The 25,595-nt window shown below is 38.1% G+C and overlaps 2 protein-coding genes across 7 annotated transcripts in view; one reads left to right on the top strand and one right to left on the bottom strand.

Annotated features, from left to right (window-relative positions):
- Positions 1-22,543, top strand: part of LOC114258817 (malonyl-CoA decarboxylase family protein) — a 35,110-nt gene extending 12,567 nt beyond the window's left edge. The window contains exons 12-17 of one of the 3 annotated variants that reach the window (XM_082887077.1): positions 12,129-12,257; positions 12,651-12,723; positions 13,055-13,140; positions 13,755-13,839; positions 13,969-14,054; positions 22,257-22,543. In XM_082887077.1, the coding sequence (XP_082743203.1) occupies positions 12,129-12,257; positions 12,651-12,723; positions 13,055-13,140; positions 13,755-13,839; positions 13,969-14,001 (406 nt within the window). In that variant the 3' untranslated portion in view covers positions 14,002-14,054; positions 22,257-22,543. Of the gene's footprint in view, positions 1-12,128; positions 12,258-12,650; positions 12,724-13,054; positions 13,141-13,754; positions 13,840-13,968; positions 14,070-21,909; positions 22,090-22,256 lie in introns of those variants that run through there. The other 2 variants (XM_082887076.1, XM_082887078.1) reach the window with 2 other exon arrangements.
- On the bottom strand, positions 19,988-22,312 carry LOC114316720 (chaperonin-like RBCX protein 1, chloroplastic). 4 transcript variants are annotated; one of them, XM_028263403.2, is made up of 6 exons: positions 22,162-22,312; positions 21,953-22,047; positions 20,988-21,105; positions 20,437-20,525; positions 20,288-20,350; positions 19,988-20,175 (listed from the first exon to the last, which is right to left on the bottom strand). In XM_028263403.2, exons 1-6 carry the CDS (start codon positions 22,310-22,312, stop codon positions 20,107-20,109), a joined length of 585 nt encoding a protein of 194 aa, XP_028119204.2. In that variant the 3' UTR covers positions 19,988-20,106. The 4 variants fall into 4 exon arrangements, with proteins under 4 accessions (XP_028119204.2, XP_028119206.2, XP_028119205.2 ...); XM_028263405.2 differs by having other exon boundaries at positions 20,437-20,453; XM_028263404.2 differs by having other exon boundaries at positions 21,980-22,047.
- Positions 22,544-25,595: the final 3,052 nt, after the last annotated feature.

Here is a 25,595-nt window from a genome sequence, read left to right as displayed (position 1 = left end):
GAATCATGATCACTAGTGTGAAAACCTAAAGTAGATACAACAGTAGCAAATTTCTCGAACCAAGCACAAGGTGCCTGTTTGAGGCCATATAACGCTTTACGCAGTTTACATACAGAGCCATAAGGATGGGGAAGCCTAGGAGGAGGAGCCATATAGATCTTTTTAGTCAGATCACCATTCAAGAAAACATTCTTGACATCCATTTGGGAAAGGGACCAGTGGCGAATAGCCATAACAACAATCAAAGTTTAAAGAGAGGTTATCTTGGCAACATGAGCAAATGTCTCCTCATAATCGATTCCATATTCCTGAGAAAACCCTTTAGCAACTAAACGGGCCATATACCCGCTCAATGGAACCATCAGCCTTGGTTTTAATTTTAAAAACCCAGTGACAACCCACAACATGCGGACTAGAAGGAAAAAGAACAAGATGCTAAGTGCCAGTAACATGGAATACAGAAAGCTCCTCATTCATAGCCTGCTGCTAAAGAGGATTAGAAACAGCCTCCTTATAGGAGGTAGGCTCAGAAATAGAGTGACTAGAAGCCAAAAAAGAATAGAATTTAGAAGAATAACAAGAATAAGAGACACCAAACTGATCAGGACACTTACTCTTTCTTTGAGGATAGCGAGAATCAGCAAGAGCCTCATCACAAGCAGTCGATGGGTCCTCAATGGTAGGAAGGAGAGTAGTGGTACCTGTAGATATGTCGCTCTTTGTCCAACGAATGCAAGTATGAATTAGAGGAAGAGGAGGAGGAGAAGGAACATTAGGAGAGAACGGAGGAGAGGAAGACGGAGAGGGAAGATCAGAAGGAGAGAGGTTACGGATATACAAATCAAAAGAAATATCGTCAGAAAAGGGATCAAGATAAATAAGATCAAACCGAGAAACAGAAGCCGATGTAGATGGGATGGAAAAGAAGGGAATATGTTCTAAGAAGACAACATGACGAGAAACATAAAGACCCCAAGAAGAAGGATCATAGCAGCAGTAACCCTTTTACAAGGAAAAAAATACAGAAACTCTCACTCTTGTTCTCTTTCCATAGAAATACAATATAGCCTTTGTACTGTGAGTTGTGTGGGTAGAGCTCTAGTAGTGCTACTCCGTCACTTGTAGAGTGAAGAAGAAGATTCTAAGAGTTCGTGATTCATCAATCAATCTAGATTTGTCGTGTGATTTGTTTACCTGAAAGGTATGCCTGAATCCATATTCTTCTGTTGCGTGAAAAGTTAACTAGATGGTGGCCCTTGCCGGAGAGCAGGATGGTGGCCCTCGCCAGAGAATTCTATTCTTAGGGGGTCGTTTTTTTTGAACTCGAAGAGATTGAGGATCGGATTGGGTGATGCCGGTTGTCCATTGTGGAGCGCGGGCAAGGTCTTCGGAGGGCACTCATCCTGGTGGGTTTTGAAGTGGTTTGGTTTGTCGCGAAGCTCCGTAAGGCGTCCCGTGATGTTGGCCTTTTGGCCTATCTAGGAAGACTTATTGGAGGATGTAGGACAGTGGCAGTCTGGGTTTGGGGGGAGGAGAATGGTGGTTCGTTGGTGCAAATTGTGGCCACGACAGGGAGCAAGCAGGAGCAGATTTTCATTCTAGATTCCAGGTTTGGGGATGGTTGGGAGGGGCTTGCCCTGGTTATTGAGGGCTTTTGCCTTTGGGGATGGGTGGGCTAAGGCTAAAAAGGTGTTGAAGCGTACGGTGGTACCAGAGGAAGTGCCCCGTGCGCGGCTGGTCGACTGTCTGTCCAATGAGCCTGATGATGTGGTGGTTACAGGTGCTGGAGAGGGGCTTTGGCTTCGGTTGCTTGATAGGGCCTTGGTGGGCAGGGTGGGTGAGGAAGGTGAAAAGGGTTTAGGGATTTCTGCTGTTACTGACTGGGTGCATCGTTGGTGGAGAGCATCGGGATCGGGGAAGGTGGAGGTGTCGAGCGTTGGAAGCCAATATTTCTTGTTTGTTTTCCCCTCGCGGCGAGCTGCAGCGTCGGTGTTGCAACAGGAGTGGACTTTTGATGGGCGTGATCTTTTCTTGGACTGGTGGTCACCTACTGCTTGCTGCGGCCAACGCAAATCGCCACTGTTGGCAAATGGTCACTGGATTCAAGTCCTGGGCTTACCAATTCATCTTCATGGAGTTTCAACGTATCGAGCCATTGGGAACAAGTGTGGTGGCTTTTTTGCGGTGGATAAGACGATGGACCTCCTGGGTTGTGTTTGTTTGAAGGTTCGAGGGTTGTCCGAAGGGCTTTCGACACGAATTTCAGTCTGGTGGGGCTCTTGGCGTTTTTCTTTGCTTGTTTGGTCAGAGATAGGGCCGGAGGTGGAATTTGCTTCCCAGATGACGGCGTCGTGGCGTGGGAGTGCGATCGAAAAGGAAGGTGCAGATTTGGCGCAGTGTGATCGACGAATATGGCGGAGAACAGGGGATCGTCCAACTGTTCCGAGATTTGGGGGCACAAAAGGGGGTAGTCCACGTACGGTGTATCTGGGGCGACGTATAACTTCTGTAATACAGCCCCAGGCTAGTCAAACTATGGGCTTGGGCCCAGTGAAATATAATGTTACGGCCCAAGCTGGGTCTTCCAAGAGGCCAGTGGGGAAGGGGGCCCATTTGGGTAATTTTTTGAAGGCCAAGGCTCATTCGGAGGCTGGGCTTCATGGGTCCATTAGGTCAGTCTTTAAACAAACGGGTTAGGAGCTGGATCCCCCTGTGCGACGGGTCTTCGCAACTTTGCATCATGATATGGGTTTGGATCTGTCGGTGGCGAACCCGCATGCCTGTGTGTTGGAGACAATGGGTCGTCGGTTGCCGACAACTTTGATAGGTGACGAATTGACAGCAAAAGAAGCTGGGCCATCGAATTTGCAGTCCGATGGGTTGGTGCCAAGGCCTGGGACTAGATCGTCGAAGAAATCGGGGAGTTTGACCACAGTTTCAGGGGTTGCGCATCAGATGAAGGAGGAGGTGCTGACTTCGGGTCTTCAGTTAGTGGAGCGTCATGAGGAGAGTAGGGATGCGCCTGAATCTGGGTATCCTCTAGAGGCTGATGAGTGTAACTTTCGGTCGGACTCCTTTGGAGAGGAGGCTGTGACATTCGGCTGGGAGCTGTGGGCTAATCAGGTTGCTTTTGATACTGAGAAAGGCCTGAACCTAGGAAGCACGGATACGGATACAGGTACAATACGATACAGATACGGCGATACGACAAAATTTGAAAAACTAGGATACGGGTACGGCGGGGATACGTTCATAAAATATATTATTTTTACAATTTTTAGTAATGTAACATACATAAAAATAAAAGACAATGTATTTTTTTGAACTACATTATGTGAGTATTTTTTAGCATAATTGAAATCCTTAAATATGTATGAACAAATAAAGTGACATATTTATTTTAATTATAACTTTTTAGGACTTTTTTATATTTTTTGCACAAAAAAAAAAATGTGGCAATTTATTTAGCCAAATAGGTTCAACTTTTTTCATAACTAAACACATTTACAACTTATTTTAATTCTTTTAAACTAATAATCAAAAATTTTATAAATATAAAAGCTAATAATAAAAAATATGATATCAAATGGGCCAAATGGGCCAAAAGGTATATATATGATATCAAATGGGCCAAAAGGTATATATATGATATCAAATGGGCCAAAAGGTTACAGAGTATACTTATAAAAAATAAAAATAATAATAATAATGTATATCAAATGGGGCCAAAACAGGTTCATTACAGTCTAAGTCTACAGAGGTCGAAAGGGAGAGTGAGAAATAGAGGGAGAGGGAGAGATCGACCGAGAGAGAGAGAGAGAGAGAGAGTCAGATTGAGCGAGATATGTCCATCCAGACCAGAGAGATCGAGCGAGCGGGAGAGGGATAAAGAGAGAGTGAGATCGAGCGAGAAGGAGAGAGAGAGGGAGTGAAAGGGAGAGAGAGAGGGACGAACCTGATCGATCGACGAGCTTCTGTTCGACGAGCTGCTGGTTGGTTGATAGAGACGACGACGACTCCTCTCCTTCTTTGCTGTTGCTGTCGCGACTAGGTAAGGTTTGGTTGATTTGTTTCTTTTTTTTTACTTACTTTTGTTATTTTATACTTTGACCCCCATTGTAATTTTTTAAAATTATTTTTTTGCCCCGTCGTGTCCCGAAAATATCTCGACTGTATCCCGAAAGTATCCTCGCATATCCCAAACGTATTCGAAATTAAAAAAATAAAAAAAAAAGCTACTTTTTTGCCGTATCTGATACGTATCCCGCCGTATCGGGCTCGTATCCGTATCCGATACATATCCAATACGCGTACGGGGGCCATTTCGGAGTATCCGTGCTTCATAGGCCTGAACCATTTGTTGCTGATGGTGATACAGCCACTGAGTGTGGAGGTTGGTTCACAGGGGATCTTTCACGGTCCGACTCTGTATCTATCTCACAGTGGTGCCGAGTTAGGGAGAAATGGGGCACCTTCGGATGAGGCTGTTTCGGAGTGGGTGTTGGAACGAATCAGTGAGGTTAGTCGATTATTAGGCTCGTCTTTTGGAGGGCATGAGGAGGAAGCGTTGCGTTTATTCTCAGTGGTGGAGGAATCATGGCAGAAAGGGACTCCTAGTAAAGAAGGGGTCAAATCAGCGGACACCAGTCAGAAAGGGAATCGAGAGCTTAAGAATCTTGCATGTTCCATTAATTATGACCATGGAGGGTCAAAGGTGGGTAGTTCTTCTCAGAGACCTCATGGGGGACCACTTATGTTGAAATGAGATTAAAAATTCTTTCTTGGAACGTGCGGGGTTTGAATGATAGGGACAAAAGGTTGGTAGTAAAAGAAGCTTTGCGTAGTGCGCAAGCTGATGTGGTGTGTTTACATGAGACAAAGACGGATGTGTTAGGGGAGGCGGTGGTACGTGATATTTGGGGAGGACGGTTTGTGGAATGGTTCCATTTGCCAGCTATGGTACTGCAGCAGGGATACTTTTTTGTTGGGATTCTAGGGTCATTATGAAGGAGGAGGAGGAGGAGGAGGTGGGCAGTTTTTCTGTCTTGTTTGTTTCGGTGTGTGGAGGATCAGTTTCGATGGGTGTTGACTGGGGTATATGGTCCGGTGCGGATTGCAGACCGAGGTGAGTTCTTGGTTGAGTTAGAAAATGTGGCTTTCCGTTGGTCAGAGCCTTGGTGCATGGGGGGTGATTTTAATATGGTGCGGTGGCCGGGTGAAAAGGTGGGGAGCAATAAGGGGTTGCAGTGGATGCGGTCTTTTTGTTCCTTTGTTGATGAGATGCACTTGATTGATTTGCCTCTTCAAGGGGGGACTTTCACTTGGTCGAATGGGCTGAGTCAGTCGCGGATTGATCGAATTTCTCATTTCTGGGGATTGGGAGGAGCATTTTTCAGTCCAGTGTCGGATCATTGGCCCATTTTACTTGATAGTGGTGGGCTTCGTAAGGGCCCCACTCCTTTCCATTTTGAGAATATGTGGCTGCATTCAAATGGTTTCTTGGAGAGGGTCCGAGAATGGTGGAATAGTTATGTGGTTATCGGCTCATTTAGTTGTATGTTGGCTCAGAAATTGAAACTGCTTAAAAGGGACCTGAAAGGATGGAATAAGGAGGTGTTTGGTCGTTTAGAGGGCCAGAAGGCGGCGGTGGTGTCTTTACTCCAGTCCTTGGATGAGTTAGAGGTTAATGGGGGTTTGTCGACTGATGACGTTTCTAGAAAGAAGATAGCCAGATAGGAGTATGTCCGTATCTCTCGTATAGAGGTGTGTTTCAGGCAGAAATCCCGGTGTTTGTGGCTCAAGGATGGAGATCTTAATACTAAGTTCTTCCATCGGATGACGAATGTCCATCGTCGGGTGAATTAGATTCGCAGGTTGTGGGTGGAGGGTCGTGATCTAGATACGGCAGAGGAGATTGGGAAAGGGATTGTGGATTTTTATCAGCATTTGTTTCGGCAGCAAACAGGGGAGTGGCGGCCAGGGTTGGACGGGGTTCAGTTTGATATGATTTCGGAGGCGGATAGGGTGGCTTTGGAGCGCCCTGTTATGGAGGAAGAGGTGTTTGCGGCTTTACAGGCGATGTGTGGGGATAAGGCACCGGGTCCGAATGGCTTTACTATGGCATTTTTTCAGCGTTGTTGGAGTGTGGTTAAGACAGGTGTGATGGCCCCTTTGGAGGCTTTCTTTGTGTCGGGCCAGTTTGAAAAAAGTCTTAATGCGACTTTCTTGGCTTTGATTCCTAAGAAAGGGGGGGCAGAGGATATTCGGGATTTTAGGCCTATTAGTCTGCTTGGAAGTGTGTATAAGCTTTTAGCTAAAGTCTTAGCAAATAGGCTTCGAGGGGTTTTGCAGGCAGTGGTTTCAAAGTTCCAAAATACTTTTGTGGGGGGTCGTCAGATTCTGGATGCAGTGTTGGTGGCAAATGAGTGTGTGGATTCCCGGACTAGACAAGGACAACTAGGTTTGATTTGTAAATTGGACATTGAGAAGGCGTATGATAATGTTCGGTGGGAGTTTCTTCTGTATGTTTTGAAGCATATGGGTTTTGGAGACACTTGGAGGAAGTGGATTCAGTTTTGCATTTCTACTGTGTGGATGTCTGTTCTGGTCAATGGGACGCCGACGGGTTTTTTCCCGACCTACGGAGGCCTTCGTCAAGGGGATCCTTTGTCTCCATTATTGTTCATCTTAGTGATGGAGGCATTGAGTAGATTGGTGGATAGGGCCGTTTTTGGGGGTTTATTGGAGAGCTTTTTAGTAGGTCCTCTCACAGGGGCGCCTATTTGTGTTTCTCATTTGTTGTATGCTGATGATGCTTTGATTTTTTGGGGGGCTATGGCGGAGCAGGTGGGTTATTTACGATGTGTTTTGTTGTGTTTTGAGACAGTTTCGGGCCTTCAGGTGAATCTCAGGAAATCAGAAATGATTCTAGTGGGGAAGGTGGAAAATTTGCCAGCATTAGTGGCGGTGTTGGGTTGTAAGGAGTCGGCTTTGTCAGCTACTTATTTGGGCTTGCCGTTGGGGGCAACGTTTAAAGCTTAACGAGTGTGAGAAGGAGTGGTGGGGCGTATTCAGCGCCGGTTGGCGGGTTGGAGGAGGCAATATCTTTCAAAAGGGGGAAAGTTGACTTTGATCAAGAGTGTGTTGAGTAGCATTCCAACGTATTTTATGTCTTTGCATGTCATTCCGGTGTCGGTAGCTCGACGACTGAAGAGGCTTCAGCGAGATTTTTTGTGGGGTGGTGGGAGGGATGATTTTCGTTATCATTTGGTGGACTGGGGGCGAATTTGTCAACCAAAAGAAGGGGGGCTGGGGGTTCGGTGACTTCCAACAAAGAAGGGCGATTGGTGACTTTCAACAAAGCTTTGTTGGGTAAGTGGCTGTGGCGCTTTGCGTTGGAACCGGAGAGGGTATGGAGATGGGTGGTGGTTAGTAAGTACGGATTGGCTAGGGGGGACTGGGGGGCAGGGGTTGGTTCTTATGGGTGTGGCTTATGGAAAGGTATTGAGTTGGGGAGAGGGCAGTTTTGGGCAAGGGTGGAGTTTCAGGTGGGTGATGGGAGGAGGGTGTGCTTTTGGAAGGATGGTGGTGTGGCGGCGTTGTTCTAGCGGTTCGTTTTCTATTAATTTATGGAATTGCAAGGGACCAGGACGTGGTGGTTGCATCTTATTTGGGGGGGGGGAGGGTGTGGTGGTTTGGGACATTCAGTTGCGGCGGCCGGTCCACGATTGGGAGTACGACCAAGTGTTGCAACTTTGGGATTATTGTATGGGTTGGGTGTCAATGGGGTGGGGGTAGATGTTTTGAGGTGGAATGTGGTGGGGGCAAAGGGGCGATTCTTTGTTTCCTCCTTCTACTGGTGTTTGGCGGGGGAGGTCAGTGCAGTTTTCCCTTGGAAGAGTATTTGGGTGCCGAGAGTTCCCTCTAAGGTGGCTTTCTTTATGTGGACAGCAGCTTTAGGATGGAATCTTACAATTGATAATTTGGTGCGGCATGGTCATTTTCTAGTCAATCGGTGTTGCATGTGTTGTGTGGATGTAAAGTCTGTTGATCATTTGTTTTTGCACTGTTCTGTGGCTAGCCGTTTATGGGGTCTTATGTGCTCTCTTTTTGGGATTGCCTGGGTTCAGCCGCAGCGGGTGGTTGATATGCTGTGGACTTGGCATGGAGCTAAGATTGGTCGGCGGCGGTGCCTTGTGTGATCTATGGTGCCTCTTTGTTTGATGTGGCTAGTTTGGTTCGAGCGTAATAGCCGCACTTTTCAAGACGTTTGTCACAGTGTTTCGTGGCTCGAGAGTCGCCTTCTTAACGTTTTGTATAGTTGGCTGGAAAGGAAGTTTGATTCGGATTTGTTTATCTTGTTAGATTTTTTAGATAATATAATTGGTTAGGAGGGGGTAGGTCCTATTTGACAGTTTTGTATTATTTGCATCTTCTTGATGCTCTTTTAATAAAGCTTATTTATTGATCAAAAAAAAAATAGCAGCGGTAACCCTTTTGACCCTCACCATACCCAAGAAAAACGCGCATAGCAGAACGAGCAGACAACTTGGTGCGTTCAGCATGAGGAAGAAGGACAAAACAAGTACAACCAAACACACGAAGAGAAAAGTAATCTGGTAGTTTGCCATGTAATTGTTCAAACGAAGAGATACCAGAGGTCACTTGGGAGGGGATGTGATTAATAAGATGAACAACGGTAAGAATATCCTCACCCCAAAAGGAACTAGGAACAGAAGAGGAAAGCAATAAAGTACGAGCAGTCTTCATGATATGACGATGCTTACGTTCAGGTGTTTCAGTACATGAAGACTATTGAAGAGTACCATTATATTGTAATAACTGAAGAAAACTAGTATCCCGATATTCCACACCTAAGTCACAATGAAAGCATTTGATAATAGCAGAGTATTGGTTATGAATCATGGCAAGAAAAGTAGAAAAAATAGAAGAAAATTTAGACCGATGTTTCATAAGATAAATCCAACAATGATGAGTGTAATCATCAATAAAGGACACATAGTATTTAGAACCCCCTTTAATAGGAATAGGAAACAGAACCCCACACATCAGAATGTACAAGATAAAAGGATTAGAAGAAATAGTAGTATTTTTATTAAAATGTAAAGCAATAAATTTTGTAAGTTTGCAAAACTACAATCTAAAATATTATGAGTACTACAATTTCCCAAAACACCAATCGAAACTAAATATTATAAACGAAAGCTAGAAATGTGACCAAGGCGAGAATACCATAGAGGACTGAGAACTAAGATGAAAAGAGGACAAATCAACGGAAGTTGTAGCAAGCGATAGAACATGAAGCTGCTCAATAACATATAGCCCATCCAACTTATGGCCAATCCCAATCTGCTGTCTGGAACGAGGATCCTGCATAACACAACCAGAAGAAGAGAAGTGATCATGATAATCAAGCTCACATAGTTAGCTAACATATATGAGATTTAAAGTCAATTGAGGAATGCAATAGATATGAGAAAGAGAGATAATTAGTCAAAATAGAACCAACGCCTGCTAACGGCATGGGAGTACCATTAGCAGTTATAACAGTAGGAGTGGAAGAAGGGAAAAAAATAGAAGTAAATAAGGAGGAATCATTTGCCATGTGATGAGTAGCACCTAAGTCAAAGACCCAAGTGGACCGAGAAATACCTGAAGAAGAAGAGGGAGGCAAACGTAAAGAGGAAGAGACCGAGAGAGCATTAGGCATAGTGGTAGAGAGTAGTTTCTGCATGGCATGAACCTGCTCAGCAAGGGAAGTTAATGAAGGGCCAGAATCCTCTACAGAGGGAACTGTAGCTACTGTATGTGAGTTCCAACGCTTTTTCCAAGGCATCGACGACATAGAGAAGTGATCATTACCCTTCTTCCAAGATGAAGATGAACCAGAATGAGAACGACCAGCAAGTCTAGGACAGTAAGCCTTCCAATGACCTTTCTAATGACAAAAACTACATTCATCTAGGGGTGTGTGAACGGAGGAGCGACTCTAATTACTAGTAGGTACAACTAGAACATTCTGACTTGGCAGGGGAAGTAAACCTTTGCCTGGAATGCCCTTGAAATGAGTTTCTTCAGCTAACAATTCATTCACAATAGAATCAACAGTGGAAGACGACTACGATGAAGAATGGTACCATGTAGCCCCTCAAAATCAGCTCTAAGTGTTATAAGAAACTAAACCAAACGTTGCTCCTCACAATAGGTACAATATTTTGTATGAGTGCTCAAGGCCTTCGGCTCTATAAAGGTCAATTGATCCCATAACACAGTCATAACAGAATAAAACTCTTCAATACTCTTATCACCTTGAGAAGTAGTCCGAATCTCATGTTCTAACTGATACCATTTTGCAAAATTGGACTGAACATAGAGACGAGAGAGATGATCCCAAATTTCTTTGGCTGTAGTAAATTTTCAAAATGAATACCCAATCGATTGATCCACATAGTTGTTGATCCAGGTAATTGCATTAGTGACTTGCCATGTGGAGAGGAGTGCATTAAAGTTTTCAAGTTTAACATCAGATGGCATGGAGGAATCACCAGTAACATAGGTCCAAACATTTTTACCAAGAAGAAAATTCTTCATAACATATGCCCAATAGTTATAACTATCACCTACTAACTTAACACCAATAGCTTGGAGAGAATCAGAGGTACCACGAGTTATGATGAAGAAAAACACAAAAGAAAACTCACCGGACAAAGGAATAGAACCAGCAAATGACCAGAGATTACTAGACAGGGCAGAGAAGGCAACGAACGCTAGAATAGCCAAGACAAAGAGTAGACGAAGCACCACAGTAGCCAAACAAACAGTGTGAAGCCCTCAAAAGAGACAGAGAGAGCAGACGAAGCACTAGAACCAGCAACAAAGCCTCAAATTAAGCAGCAGAGGCTATTTCAGAAACCAGAGACTGTTTTGAAGACACCCAGAAGCAATCCAGCAATCGTAGGGCACTGTGGCAGTTGTGGGTGCGAAGCAAATAGGACCATGAACCAATCGGAGAAGAGAAAAGTCAATGGGTAACCCAACAATGGAGTTACAAAGGAGAAGGGAGAGAGATACGAAGTCGTAAACAACTTTGTTGAAAGATTTCAGCGATCGAGACCAATCCAATGAGCTCCAGCAGCAAAACAACAATAATTAGGCATGAACAATCAATAGTTAAGGTTGAAGCTTAACCCCTTGCTTTGCTACCATGATAAACAAGTTTAGAAGAAAATAACGACTGTTTATTGAGCATAGAAAATAAAGGATACAAAGTGAGATATATATATATCTAAGCTAAACAAACCCTAAAAGTACCAAAGGCTAAACAACCCTTAATAATGAATAATAATATCAAATACATATATGCTTAACACGTGATCTTATTCTGGAAAACTAAAAAGCCATCTTATTTTTTCGACTTATTTCTATCTTTTCCAATTTTTTTTTAATTGAGTCATTTTTTTACTATTTTAGGTCTGCTCGACTAGATGATTCTAAAAATTAAAAAAAATAAAATAAAATTGAGTCAATTTTGAAAAGGTTCACTAAAGACAAAAAAAAAAGTCAAATTTTATACAAAAAGATCTTACAAAAATTAGCTTATTTTTGTCTTTTATGAATTTTTTTCAAAAGTTCTAATTATTAAATTTTTAGGATTGTCTAATCGAGACAAATCTATAAAGTGAAGTCATTTGAGTCAATTTTAAAAAAAGTTCACTAAAGGCAAAAATAAGTGGAACTAAAAAAGCTAAAAAGGCCAACTCCCAAAAGAAGTTCTCTTTTGTTCTTTTGCATTTTCTTTTTATCTTTTCTTATTTGGCATTGTAGGCAATAATTATAGAGTTTCAGAAAATGATTAAGCCTTATGAAGCATACTGCTGATTGAGCAAACTCAAAGTTTCGCCTTTTCTTTTTCTTTTCCTCTGTGATTTATTGTATGATTTTGAAAATATTTTGACCACATAAATTAGCTGTCAAGAAATTATTCACAAATAATCAGTTACTAATTTATTTCATAAACCAAGGATTTTATTTCTAACTTTTGCATAAAATGCGGATGCATTACTTGACAACATATTTTGCGGTGTTCATAGTAACATTTTCAATTGCAGGGAGTTTTCTGGTGAGAAAAATGCAATGGAAATAATGTGGAACTTGTTGACATCAACCAACCATGAGTGGACTAAATCTGAGAGGCTGATATCAGTATTGGAAGCCCCTCTGATGCGATTATGCACCAGGTATGACACATATACTCCAACTGCGCTAGTTTGTGAGGAAGATCATGAATTTTGATAACAAAAGCTGATAATCTTTATGGAAATAGTATTACTATACTTTAATCAAAAAATGCTCAACTGTAAGTAAAACCATCTGATTTGCCTTTAGATCAAGTGAAGACCTAGAGATTTGAAGTGGCAGGGGCCATCCAGGCTTTCAGGTTTATTGGTCATTGTAGCAGGAAAGAAGCTAGTATGAAAACTGAAAGATGATATATAATTCTAAGTTGTTGCATCAGTCTATTTATTTATTTAGATTTTCTGAATTCTTTATTCAATTACAACACAAATGAAATGTGAAATTCTTTAGTTGCTTACTTCCCTTCAAATTATATATTATTTCTATGATTACAGGTATCTTCTGCAAGAAAAGAAGAGAGGGAAAGCACTAGATTCTGTTGCTAATTTCCACTTACAGAATGGAGCGGTATGTTGTGCACCGTAACTTGTGACAGCTCATTCCTTCTTGGCAATTACAATTTCATTGCTTATAACTTGATGGACTTAATTTTCATCATGCAATGCACCTTTTGAATATCTGAAATTTCAAGTTAGATGGTATATCAACACTGAGCTATTTAAAGAAAATTTGAAGAATTGTTGGTCTCTTGGCATAACTATTTCTTTTGACCATCTGTTAATGAGGTTATCATATTCTTCTTAAGGGTTCTTTTTTAGTATAATATTTGGTTGAGTTAAAATCATCAAAGAGCCTACTACTGGTCAATAAACCCAAAAATTGTCTTTTGGTTGAATAGATGGTTGGAAGACTTAATTGGATGGCAGATCGATCAGAGAAAGGTCTTCTTCAAAGTGGAGGAATTATGGTTAATTATATCTATAGGTAAATTTACTGTCCAGAAGAGTAAATGTTCTTCCTTTCGTAGCATTTCATCAGTTTTGCAATTGAGGAAGCTGAGTTACTCACATGGTAATTTGGCAACGTGTAGTATTCATATGAGTTTACTCCTCTGATTAATAAAAAAAAACAAAAAAAAAACTTCCCCCTGAGAAATTCTATGGTCCCCAGGAGCTTGTTCTAATTCTTGGGAATGTTATGATTAAATAATGAGAAATGCAATATATCACCCATTTTTTATCATCATTTTGTATCGCTGTCTACATGGATCCTCATGATTGGTTTCCTTGGTTGAAGAAATTATTAAGGAATTAAGAAAAGCAAACGATATCTTGCCAAGTAGGCCAGTGATACAAAATGGTGAAAAAAAGAGGTGATATATAGCAGCCCCCTTAAATAATAATACTATGGTTTTGAAGAAAGTGATGTTATCTGCTCGGACATTAAGTGATGTGTTGCTTTTTGTAGTTATCTGTTGGTTATGATTTATTACTTAGATAATCCTTATAGGATTTAGTGGACGGAATGTTTCTGTTCAACTTAATTAGCAACAGCCTTACCTCGAACAACTTGAAATATATTGAACTGTGTAATTGCAGGTTGGAGAATATTGAAGAGAATGCTCAGTCATATGTTAACACAGGGCAAATCCATGCTTCTTGTGATGTTTGTCACATTGTTGAGGTAATCTTCTGCTTATAAAAAAGGGAGTTTTATATGCATGCTGGGCTCATCCCATCTCTCTCTCTCTCTCTCTCTCTCTCTCTCTCTCTCTCTGTGATAATACTCTTCCTTATTTGCTTTGGTTTGCAGCCAGTGAAGGACAATGAAGTAATAAAGGATTAGGCATCAACGGGGCAAATAATGATGGATGATTTATCTTCTATCTCATCATTGAGGTAACATATGGATAGGTAAAGGATATCAAACTTATTACTGTAAAAATTAGATCTCAAATTCACAACTGCACAGAGATTGTGATGTGCTTAGTTATAGTGTAACTATATCCCATTCTTTAATGAAATACAACCTGTTAAGCTGCTTTCCCTTCATGTTGTTGTACTGTACAAAGAATACATCACTAGGTTATGTGCCATCTGCTTAAATACTAATTTTTTGTATGACCATAATTTCTGTAGGAACGTATATTGTAGGAACTCTTCACTTATAGAGAAGAAGCATATATGGCCTGAGAAAAACAGTAGACTCACTGTGTAACCTTTTTTTTTTTTTTTTTTTTTTTTAAATAATAAAATGGGTTAACTATACTTTTTACTCTTATAGTTTGACTCAAATTTCACTTTGGTCCCTATTGTTTTAAATTGAACAGTTTGGTCCCTACACTTCAAATCCAGTTTCAAGTTGGTCCTTCTGTCTAAATTTTCATTAATTTTTCTGACGTGTACACCTTAGGAGACTACAAATGTCTCAAAATCTTTAACTTTAGCCTCCAATTTGCATGGAAAGACCAAATTGAAATAGGATTTGAAGTGTGGGGATCAAACTGTGCAATTTAAAACTATAGAACCAAAGTGAAATTTAAGTCAAATTATAGGGGTTAAAAGTGTAATTAACCGTAATAAAACTTGTTCCTAAGCAGACATAACTTTCAACCTTTATTCATTATTTTTAGCAGAAGGATGGACACACTATTAAAGATAGGCACTTCTTACATGTGAACAGAGGCATTTGTAAACATTGCTAATGAGATTGCAGCATTTTATGCTTAGAATATAATCAGATTAAACCAATTATAAAATTAGGGACTTGATTGATCACTTTTTCTTCATGGTGGACAAGAATGCAATAAATTTGTTAGATCACTTCTAGAATTGGTTCTTTGCTTTCATCATGTAGGAACTTATTTATTTATTTTTCCAATAAATAGCCCATAGGTGATTAAGTTTTGCATTGTGCCTGTTTGGTAGAGCTTTTTTCCAACTTATTTTAGCTTTTAGCTTAATTTAAGCTGTTTTTTTTATGTTTGGTATAACTTAATAACACAGATTATAGCTTTTTATAAGTCAAAAATCAACTTTTTCTTGAAGTAGTTGTGGGGGTGCTTAACTGATTCAGCTTAAGCGGTAAGTTGGGAATGGGAGGCAAAATTACTAAAATGCCCCTTATCAACTTCAACTATTACCAAAAAAAACCAATATATAAACCCACAACCAAACACTGTTCACTTCTTCAGAGAGAGAAAGCTTCAGAGGCGATTTTCGGCACAATTTCCGGCTGTGATTTCTTGAACTAGCTCTCTCTCTCTCGATCCGACTTGGGGGCTGCCAGTTAGGGTTTTGCAAGTGAACCAGAGCTAGCTCTCTCTCTTCGCGATCGCAGCAGATCTCTCTCTCTCCGGCGATGTTAGTGTCTGCGATCGATCTGAAACCCTTCCATAGCGCCGTCATGTCGCCGCTGTGCCTTCTTCGTCGTCCCCCATCGCGATTGATGGAGAAGTGATCTCGGTAAAGCTCCCTTTTCCAGTGAACCAGAGCTCTCTCTCTCTCTCTTTCTCCTCGGTGTTGTTCCGTGTCTGCGATGGAACAACGGCGAGAGATGAGAGGAGAAGAAGGGGCTGTCGGAGCACTTGCCTTTGCTGGATTACCGATGGAACGACAGCTAGGGTTTTCAGTGTTTTTTTGATATAATAATAATAATAATAATAATAATAATAATAATAATAATAATAAAGCATTTTAAGCCATTAATGAAATAAATTTTATGTTAATTGATACTAATTAAGCCATTAATTGATAATAAATTAAATTAAAAAATATTAATAAATTGGTATATTTTGTAATAATTTTGTAATAATAAATTAAAAAAATATTAATTGGTATTTGTAACAATTTTTAATAAATTAAAAAAATATCAATTAATATTCATGTATTTATAAACTAAAATGAATATAATTTGAAAATTTTAATTGGTATTTCAGCATTTTTCAAAATTTTAATCACACCATGCATGCACCACTTCTAATTTGAAAAAATAAACTATAAACTAAAGGGAAAAAAAATTAAGAGAAAAAAAGGACAAAAAAAAAAAAGAAATAAGGAAAGAACAGAATAAAAATAATTAAGAGAAGAAAAAATAAAAAATAAAGAAGAGAAAAGAAAATAAGGAGAAATATAAAATAAAATGAAGAAAAAGAATAAGAAAAGAAGGGCAAAAAGGACATTACACAGCAAAAAGTTATTTTACAGCTTATTCGACCAAACACTACTCTGCTAATTAAATTCATAATCCCACAGCTGCACCAAATAGGTTAACTTATATTTAAAGCTATAATCTATAATCTGTTAAGTCATAATCTATAATCACTTTCCCATAGCTCTACTAAACGGGGCCATTATATGGCTCCAATGTTTTAAAAAGCTCTAGCCACACTGAGGCGATAAAGTCTCTTATAGTCAAAGCGTGAGGCGAGGCACGCACCTCACTAAAGCAAGGCTCAAGTAGTAAAAGAAAAGTAAAATTACAAAATAGGCAAACTTCTCAACATGACAAATATATATAGAATTTCAAAAATATAATATTCAATTTTCTAAAAGTTAGAAATATAATATGCAACAAAAGATATAAAATATCACATTCATATCCACCAAAAAACCTCAAGTTTTAAGATGATTCACATAAAAAGAAACGGAGGAACCAGCACTAGTTGCATTAAAAGAAACAGAGGAGAAACAAGCCACCTTTTTCGCATGCACAACTTCACAAGCATAACAGAGAGATAACACAACGAAGTAGGAGAAGAAGAGAAGAATAAAATAAAAAAATGAGGGAAGAAAAATAAAGAAAGAAAAAAACCAGAGGTAGACCCAACGAAGAGAACCCATTGAAGACGAGAAAAAAAAAATTACACAAAAACAAAAACAAACAAAGGTAGAGAGATAACCCAACCGAGAGAAACTATCGAAGAAGAGGAGAAGATTACCAACGAAGAAGAGAAGAACCTACAGAAGAAGCTGAAGTCGTGTCGTCTTCTCAATTTTTGATCGCTTTTTTTAATCTTCTCCACCTAGGTTTTTTTTTTTTTTTAATCACTTTCTGCTCTCTTTTGACCATATTTGGTCATTTTGTATTAAAGAGTTTTGATTCCCTGTGAGTATGCCCAAAAAAAAAAAACACTTCATCAACAGTTGGAGTCTATGATACATGGACACGGACACAAAACATGACACAGACATGTGGACACGCAAATTTTCAAAACATGCGGGACACAACACGTTGGGGACACACTTAATATATATAATTTTATTTATTTATTATATGTAAAAATAAATATATATATATATATATATATATATATTATTTATTTATTTTAATATCAAATATCATTTACAAATTAATTTTTTCTTGCAAATAAAAATAATTTATTTTATGTATGTTTAAGTTGAGCAAATAAGAATACTAAAAAAATAGAGAAAAAAAAGGAAAAGATGGGGAAAAAGAGAAAGGTTTTTTTTTTTTCTTTCTTTCTAATATATATATATATAATAGGGCAAACTTCACTTTACCCCCTATGGTTTCGGCCAAGTGCGGATTATCCCCTAACTTTCGAATATCACCACATAACCCCCCTGTGATTGATGGAGTAAAGTGCACAGTTAACACCGTTAATGGCAGACGTAAAAAGATCAATTTGCCCTTGTATATATATATATATATCTAACCTTACCAATTTCACTTCCAACAGTCGTGCATCTGAGAAGAGGAAAGGGGAGAGAACTAAGTTGTATGATTGAACAAAATCACAAAAATCAAAATTTAACAAAAATGAAAAGTTTTAGATGAGTAAAATATTTTTGCTGTAAAGCCCCAATTTCTATAGTGAGAACTGTGTCCTGACGGCTTTAATTGAACCTGGTGATAATCTTGAGGTTTGATTTTAAGAAACTGAATGATGTACCAAGAAATTAACATGGTCGACCATGAAGTTTACTTTTATGGTAAAATATATGAAACCATTATAAGAAATCGCAAGTCCAAGTTGCTTTTGATTTGTGAGCAAAGCAGATAGTGAAAACTGAGCAATCAGGTACAGATTATATACATATAGACATATATATATATATATACATAGAAATCAAAGAAGATGAACTAGCATTGATTTACTGTTTCAACCCATTTCATGCTCATCATCTACCTCCCTCTCTCTCTCTCTCTCTCTCTCTATATATATATATATATATCAGTGAAAGTTTGAAGTAGGTTTGTAAATTTTGTTTGCATTTGGGAATGTTGATGATCTACGATTGGGTATAGAGGTTTTTCGGATGAGCTCTGGCAGTCTTGGAATCTTGGAGTCTTGGAAGCTAGAGAGAAACCTGCAGATCTAAGAAGTTTGTTTTTTGTTTTGTTTTTCATTTTTTATTTTTTTAGGTGGGTTTGTGCGTAGATTAGCTTCCAATCACTTTTCTATACCTCTCCTTTCTTGATGCTTTTGGTGAGCATCATCATCAGCGAAGATTATACCTACAGATTATAATTTGGAGAGAAATCAAAGAAGATTATATACATACATATATATAGCTACAAATTATATACACTTTTCTATACCTCTCCTTTGTTGATGCTTTTGGTGAGCATTATCATCAACGAAGATTATAGCTACAGATTATAATTTGGAGAGAAATCAAAGAAGATTATATATATACATATATATAGCTACAGATTTTATACATATATATGGCTATAGGTTATATTTTTGTACCATATTCCCAACATATATATATAGCTACAAATTATGTTGTTTAAATTAATTTAGGTTTTTGTTTTGAGTTTTTGGAGGGTTTTGATTTTCAGAAGTTCTATAATTTTTATTCATTGTTCTTGGCCTTGAGTTGAAGGAAGAAGAAGAGAATATTTTTTGGAAATTGATGATGACAATAATGGCATTTTAGTCATTCAATTCGGAGGAAAAATCATATTTTCATGCCCATTTGCATATTAGGCACGTGTGCTGCACAGCCTGGTAGAATAGATGGAAAAGGTAACTGTGCACTTTATTCCATCAACCACAGGGGGCTATATGGTAATATTCGAATGTCAGGGGTAACCCGCACATGGCCTAAATTATAGGAGGTAAAGTGAAGTTTGCCCTATATAATATTAGGGACAGAGAGGAAAAAAAAAAGAAAAGAACAGAGGACGGAGAGTGACGAACACGCACAAACAAGAGAGAGTTGAAGAGGTAGAGTCGATGAGTTCAACACAAGCAAGAGACAAAGTCAAGAGAGAGAGAGAGACGAACAGAAGAAGAAGAAAAACGAAGAAGAAAAGAAGAACGGATAATAGGTTTGAAGAAACGAGGACAGATTCGAAGAACATACCTCGATTTAGGGCTTCAACAGGTTCTTTTTCACCCCCTCTCTCTCTCTCTCTCTCTTTCTCTCTGTGTGTATTCAATGAGTTACGGTTTTTATCTCTCTGTATTCAACGAGTTAGGATTTCTCTCTCTCCGTATTCAATGAGTTAGGGTTTTTCTCTCTGTCTCTAACGTGTCCACAACGTGTCCAAGCATGTGCCAAGTGTGTCCAGTTGGAAAAATTAAAAAAAAAAAGGGACACGTTAGGTAGTGTGTCCGACTCGTGTCCATGTCCGTATCCAACGCATATCGGACACCCATACGCTGTCTTTGGAGAGGTGTCTGTGCTTCATAGGTTGGAGTAGAAAAATAGGTAAAGCCCATGAAACCCACGCCTTAGCGCCTAAGTTGCGCCTCGCTTCGACCTGTTTGAAGCGCAAGGCTATGCCTTGTTGCACCTCACACTTAGGCACGTGTCTTTTAAAACATTGCATGGCTCTAAGGAGAGAAACCAGTATATGTATGCCAGGAGCACTTTAACTGCCCAATATAAATTATTGTAATTTATTATGACAAAATCCATTATCCGTTCCATGCATATGTGAATTACAACAAATTATACACACATCATTTTTGCTCTAGCTTTCCCCGTGAATAGTTTCCAAAACATAATCCCTCATGAGTCTCGTGTTGGATTCGTCAACCTTCTGCCAAAAAAAAAACAATGAACACGTGTAATTAGAAATGCTGAGAAAGAGATACATTAATATATAAAGAAGAGAAAAACTCTCAAGAAAACAAAGATAGTGAATTCTTGACCTTAGTTGCTAATCGCTCTAAGTTGTCCCACTCAAAATCATTCTTGCAATATGCAGATCTAACCTGGGTTGGCAATGCCATATTAATATTATTTAGTTTAAGGATGTAATAAATTTAAAACAAGTTGATAAGCTTAAGTGCGAACTGACCTCTAATATGCGCATAGCTGCCACACAATAGTCATTTGTAATTCCCACATATCCAATGACAAGACATGCAAAATTCTCAAGAGTCAGAACTTCACTATTAAAAGTTTATTAGACAATCCCCCAGATAAATATTTAGTAGCTACAAAGGAATATTTGCATAATTGTTCGTACAAATACAGTATTAAGTAATTCAAAAAATGGTTACTTGAATATTTCATGATAGAAAGAAATAGGTATGTATGATACCCTTTCTCAGAGAAGAGTAGACAAGTTGAATACAATTCGGGAGTTGTAATTCTAGGAATATACAAATTCTGTTAAGAAACTTTAAGGCCTCCCAAAAAGTTGTCAAATCCAGGAATACATGTCTGAAATCTCTCGTGATTACATCAAACATATATAAAGAAAAGCATTACATATATGCTTGATTTCCTCATTAAAAGAAAAAAAATCTTTTCATTCAGAACTAGTCAGTAGGATATTGTAACCTTTTTGTTCTAGCTGTTTTGATTTAGGTTGATTAACATAGATATGAAAACTGTTTAGCATACCTAAACTCTTATGCCGAGAAGACTCCCTCATCAAATCTGCACAAAACTTGTCGCCGTCACTCAACGAGTGCCTACTCAAAAATTCCATCAACTCCTTATATGCCTCGGGGTTATAGCTCTGCTCTGTCACGTTACCATTTACAGATGAAATGATCCAAAATATACATTACCCCAATTTCGTGCTTATTAGTGAATATAACCAATCCTTGAAGACTTCATTTTGATAATAGTAGAATCATAAACTGTTATGACTCTAAATGAGGATACAATGATAAGCTCCTCCATTATCTTGCTGGAGGAAATTATTCAAACTGGGAGGTAGCCTTTTTGGTAACGTTTATGTTTACAATTTTTTGTTTATATTTACAAAAATTTTAAAAATTGTTTCCAAATTCTTGTACTCACAAAAAAGTTAGTTTCACTTGTTTAAGAAAAAGAAAATTCATTCCTTCATCCTCCTCCCAACCCTCGTTGGCCATCACCCACCGCTCATCACCACATCTGGCCACCATCGCCAGTGACCTCCTCTAATAATTAGCTCATATTGGCTGGCAGGCCGGCGGCAGCCACTTTCGGCCACTACCTCCAACCATCAACAATCACTTTTGGTCACTATCTCCCGCAGATAACAACCATCTCTGACCACCACCAACCACCTCCCACCTGCAGCAAACCACTCTCGGCGGGCACTAATTTCCGATCACCAACTCTGGTGGCTAACAACCACCCCTCACCACCATCTCCAACTATCCACCACCCCCTGTTGGCCACATCTCTCACTTGTTTTCAAAACAAGTTTTTGAAACATGATTGTATCAAACATACTTTTTATTTTTATTTTTACCAAAAATTTTAATAAACAAAAAATAGTAAATGTAAACGTTGGCAAATGACACCATAGTAACCAGTAATCAGTAATCAGATTTGTGTGCATATGCAAGCATGGCATAACAAGTAGGAGGAACCTGGAGCTGTGCAGTAACAATACTAACTGCGACATAAGTGAAGAAATGATGGAGGTTGTTGGCTGCCTTGGCTTCAGGTGATGCTTCTCCAAACCCTGCAAGAAACCTTGTTAATTCAAATTACCAAAACATAAAAATACTTTGATATGCTAAAATACTCAAATATGTTAAATATATATATAGGTTTGTATGTTTGTATATATACCCACCGGGGACATACATCTTTTGACAGTTGAAACGAGTCGGTTGAGAAGTCCTCTGCTTCCATGGCCTTGTAGGATAAGCTCTGTTTTGTCTGTTGCAGGGTTTTGGAGGGAAAAAAGAGAGCTGAGAGAGTGGGAGAACTGTGGTGCACTCCATAGATGGGGATATCAGCTCAGAAACTGTATATCTTTATTATCAATGGCAAGTAGTGAAGATTTAGTGTTATACTACTTGCTATCTTTGTTGAGACAACTTGAGCCCAGAATTGTGCCAAAAGAAAGGAAAATATCTTTAGTCCCTGGAAAAAAATATCTTCTGGCCTATGTGGATTGGGTTTGTAAATTTCTTTGGTGTTTTATACAGAAAGAGGCTGCTATTAGTATCGCATTAATTTTTTAAAATTTTTTATTTTTTGGATTTTCATTTATAAATTTTAAATTTCTTAAAATTTTGAGTGTTGCTATTAGCACTTCTTAAATTATTTTGGACCTCTCAACTTTTAGTTCTATTTATATATTTATTTATTTATTTATTTTTTATTACAATAATAATCTCAAATAAAATTATTACAAAGGATATCATTAATTTTGAGACATTCCATCTCATAATTAAACTTTAGACACCCACTACATCATGAATTAGGATTTATGAGAGAACCCACCTCTGTCACCATCCATCCATCTTTTCCAAATCTCACATTCAAAACCTATCCATCCTCAAAATCTTGAAAACCCTTTGGCGGAAATATTTCGACATAACGGTGGCAACTATTTGATTATCTACACTTTTCCAGCTATGACAATGAGTGAAAAAATTTCTAGTAACGACAACTCCATAAGACAAGAGGAGTAAAGCAATAAAAGCTTAAAGGAGCTTCATAGCTTTGATGTTGTTCTTAACTTAGAGGAGATTGACCTTGTAAAGGTAAATTTCTTAAAAAAAAATGACAAAAATAATAAAATATGTTCGTCATTTTTTTGGGATTGAACTCCCGAACATATGACCGAAATTCTCGAATATATGATCGAAATTCGGGAACACAGGCCTGAACATTGTTTATATGTTCAAGAACCGGTAACCGAATATTGATTTTGAACTTTTTGTGATCTGGAATGAGTCCAGAATGAAGAACACTCGAAGAAATGAACCGTTTTAAGAACTGGGAATCGGAAATTTTAATCTTCGAGAAGTGATTGTATGGTAGGTCAAGCTAAGTAGGTTTATGATAATCATAGACAAGTTTTGTATTGGAACATCCCCCGAAAGATTATTGTGGCTCAAATCAAGAGTTTGGATTTGAGAACAATGAAAAATATCAGATGTGAAGTTGGTTAAATCGGCAGAGATAGTATTCTTCTTCTTCGTGAGTTTTGAAAATAATGAGACTCTTCTTCGTTTTAGTGGGTTTTGTTAGGGATTTTTGGAAGGGAGATTTTTTTGAGGTGTGGGGAGTGTGCATTCAATGAGAGGAATGTTTAAGGATAATTTTGATATTATTTGGGAGAATTTTTTTTTTTTAAGGGTTTTAAAATTTATAAATGGGGGTCCAAAGAAATGGGGGGTGCAAAATAATTTATGAGGTGCTAATAGCACCACTCAATTTTTTTTCTCCTCTCAAATAATATCAAAATTTTCCTTATGAAAACATTTCATCCATTCAATTGATTGTACACCTCCACACCCCAAAAAGCTTCTCTTTCCAAAATCCTAACAAAACTCACGAAAGTGATTACAATTTTATCTCCACATACTTGTTTATGATCTAAGAAAATAAATATAGGGGTTTTTTTTTTTATTTATTTATTGTTGATTCAAAATTGCCCTTTTGTGAGTTCTACGATCTCCATGAGTTTCAGTTATTTATTCCCGAACAAATAAAAAATGTTCAGTTACTTGTTCCCTAATAAATGAATAATGTTCAGGCCTGTGTTCTCGAATTTCAGTCATATGTTCGAGAGTTCAGTCCTGAAAAAATAACAAACAATTTTTTATTATTTTTGTCATTTTTTTAAGAAACTTACTCTTACAAAATCAATCTCCTCTGAGCTAAGAGTACCATCAAAGTTATGAATCGATTCTGAACTTCTATTGTTGTACTCTCGTCTCGTAGAGTTGTAATTGTCGAAAAAAATTTCACTCGTTGTCATTGCCGGAGAAGTATAGGTAATCAAATGATTGTCATCATTACCGCTGCAATATTACCGCTAAAAAGTTTTCAAGGTTTTAAGGGTAGGTAAGTTTTGAAGGTGGGATTTGGGAAAGATAGATGGGTAGTGATGTAGGTGAGTACTCTCATAAATCCTAGCTCATGATGTAGTGAGTGTATGAATTAAATTGTGAGATGGATTGTCACAAAATTATTGATGTTCTTTTTAGTAATTTCATTGAGGTTATTATTGTAATCAAAAAAAGTTTAAAAATGGAAGTTCAAAATAATTGATAGGGTAGTAATAGCAATACTCATGTAAAATCTCAATTGGTGAGTGTGTTCCCATACAATTACTGAGGGTTCGATTGTTGGGGCTATGTCGCGAAAAAATAGTTCTTTGTGAATTCGCTAATTCCGGATTGCATGCCATTAATCAAACTGGAAAGGAATTAGTCTAGTGCACAAAATTAGTCCGGACACTCTGACCACTTAACTGAAAAAAATGTAGCATCCCCTCCTCACGATCCACCTTATAAATGCCATTTCAAGTTCATTTAGTGTAAACCTTTAGAATTTAATTAACAAATATCCAATAATCCAATTGATCCGAATATTACTAGTTTCGGTTAAATCTAATTTGATCCGATTTGATTTTTATTCTTTAATTTTATATCTATATATAGGTCTATTATATTTTAAAAATAATAGGTGAGATCTCCACACATACATGACCTCCACAATCCTCACTCTCATTCCAACCACTCATAATGTGAGGCCCACACATATATGAGTGGACCCCACACACCCATCAAGGGCCAAGATCAAATTGAGGATCATGGAATCTCCAAAAAAGATTGTCCCAAATATTTCTCTTTTTTTAATCTTAAATCTAATAATCCTATAGTATTACAAAAATTGGTACCCATGTATGAAACAAACTTGACTAAATCTAACATATTAGTTTTTCTCTCCATAACTTTTTTTTATTAAAAAAAATAAGGTGAAATTTGAATAAAAAGTAGAATATTATAATAAATTGGGTCGGCTGGAGTTTTGAATAAAATACTCACAATTCGATGATTTCATATCAAATTTGTCTTAATGAGATCATTTTTGAATTCAGATTAATCTGATCAATTGACTGGCCTAGTTTGGAACATTTCACTAGGGTTCTCAATAAATGTTGGGAATTGGTTTCGACATATATAAAAAATTATTGTGTACCTTTGAGATAATGTCTTAATATACCCATTAACATATAAAAAATGTTAGATATTTTAAATTTTTTAA

The sequence above is a fragment of the Camellia sinensis genome, chromosome 9 (genome assembly GCF_055761805.1).
Source record: "Camellia sinensis isolate YWXY chromosome 9, ASM5576180v1, whole genome shotgun sequence".
NCBI classification, from domain to species: domain Eukaryota; kingdom Viridiplantae; phylum Streptophyta; class Magnoliopsida; order Ericales; family Theaceae; genus Camellia; species Camellia sinensis.
This window is presented reverse-complemented; position numbering and strand designations above follow the sequence as displayed.

Bases quoted from the DNA above. Each gene is read 5' to 3' on its own strand.
- LOC114316720 (XM_028263403.2), bottom strand. From the start codon at position 22,312: ATGGAGTGCACCACAGTTCTCCCACTCTCTCAGCTCTCTTTTTTCCCT. The intron at 22,048-22,161 runs GTGGGTATATAT...GGTTTCTTGCAG, and splicing joins TCAAAAGATGTATGTCCCCG to GGTTTGGAGAAGCATCACCT. The intron at 20,176-20,287 runs GTCAAGAATTCA...TTTTTTTGGCAG, and splicing joins TAGAGCGATTAGCAACTAAG to AAGGTTGACGAATCCAACAC.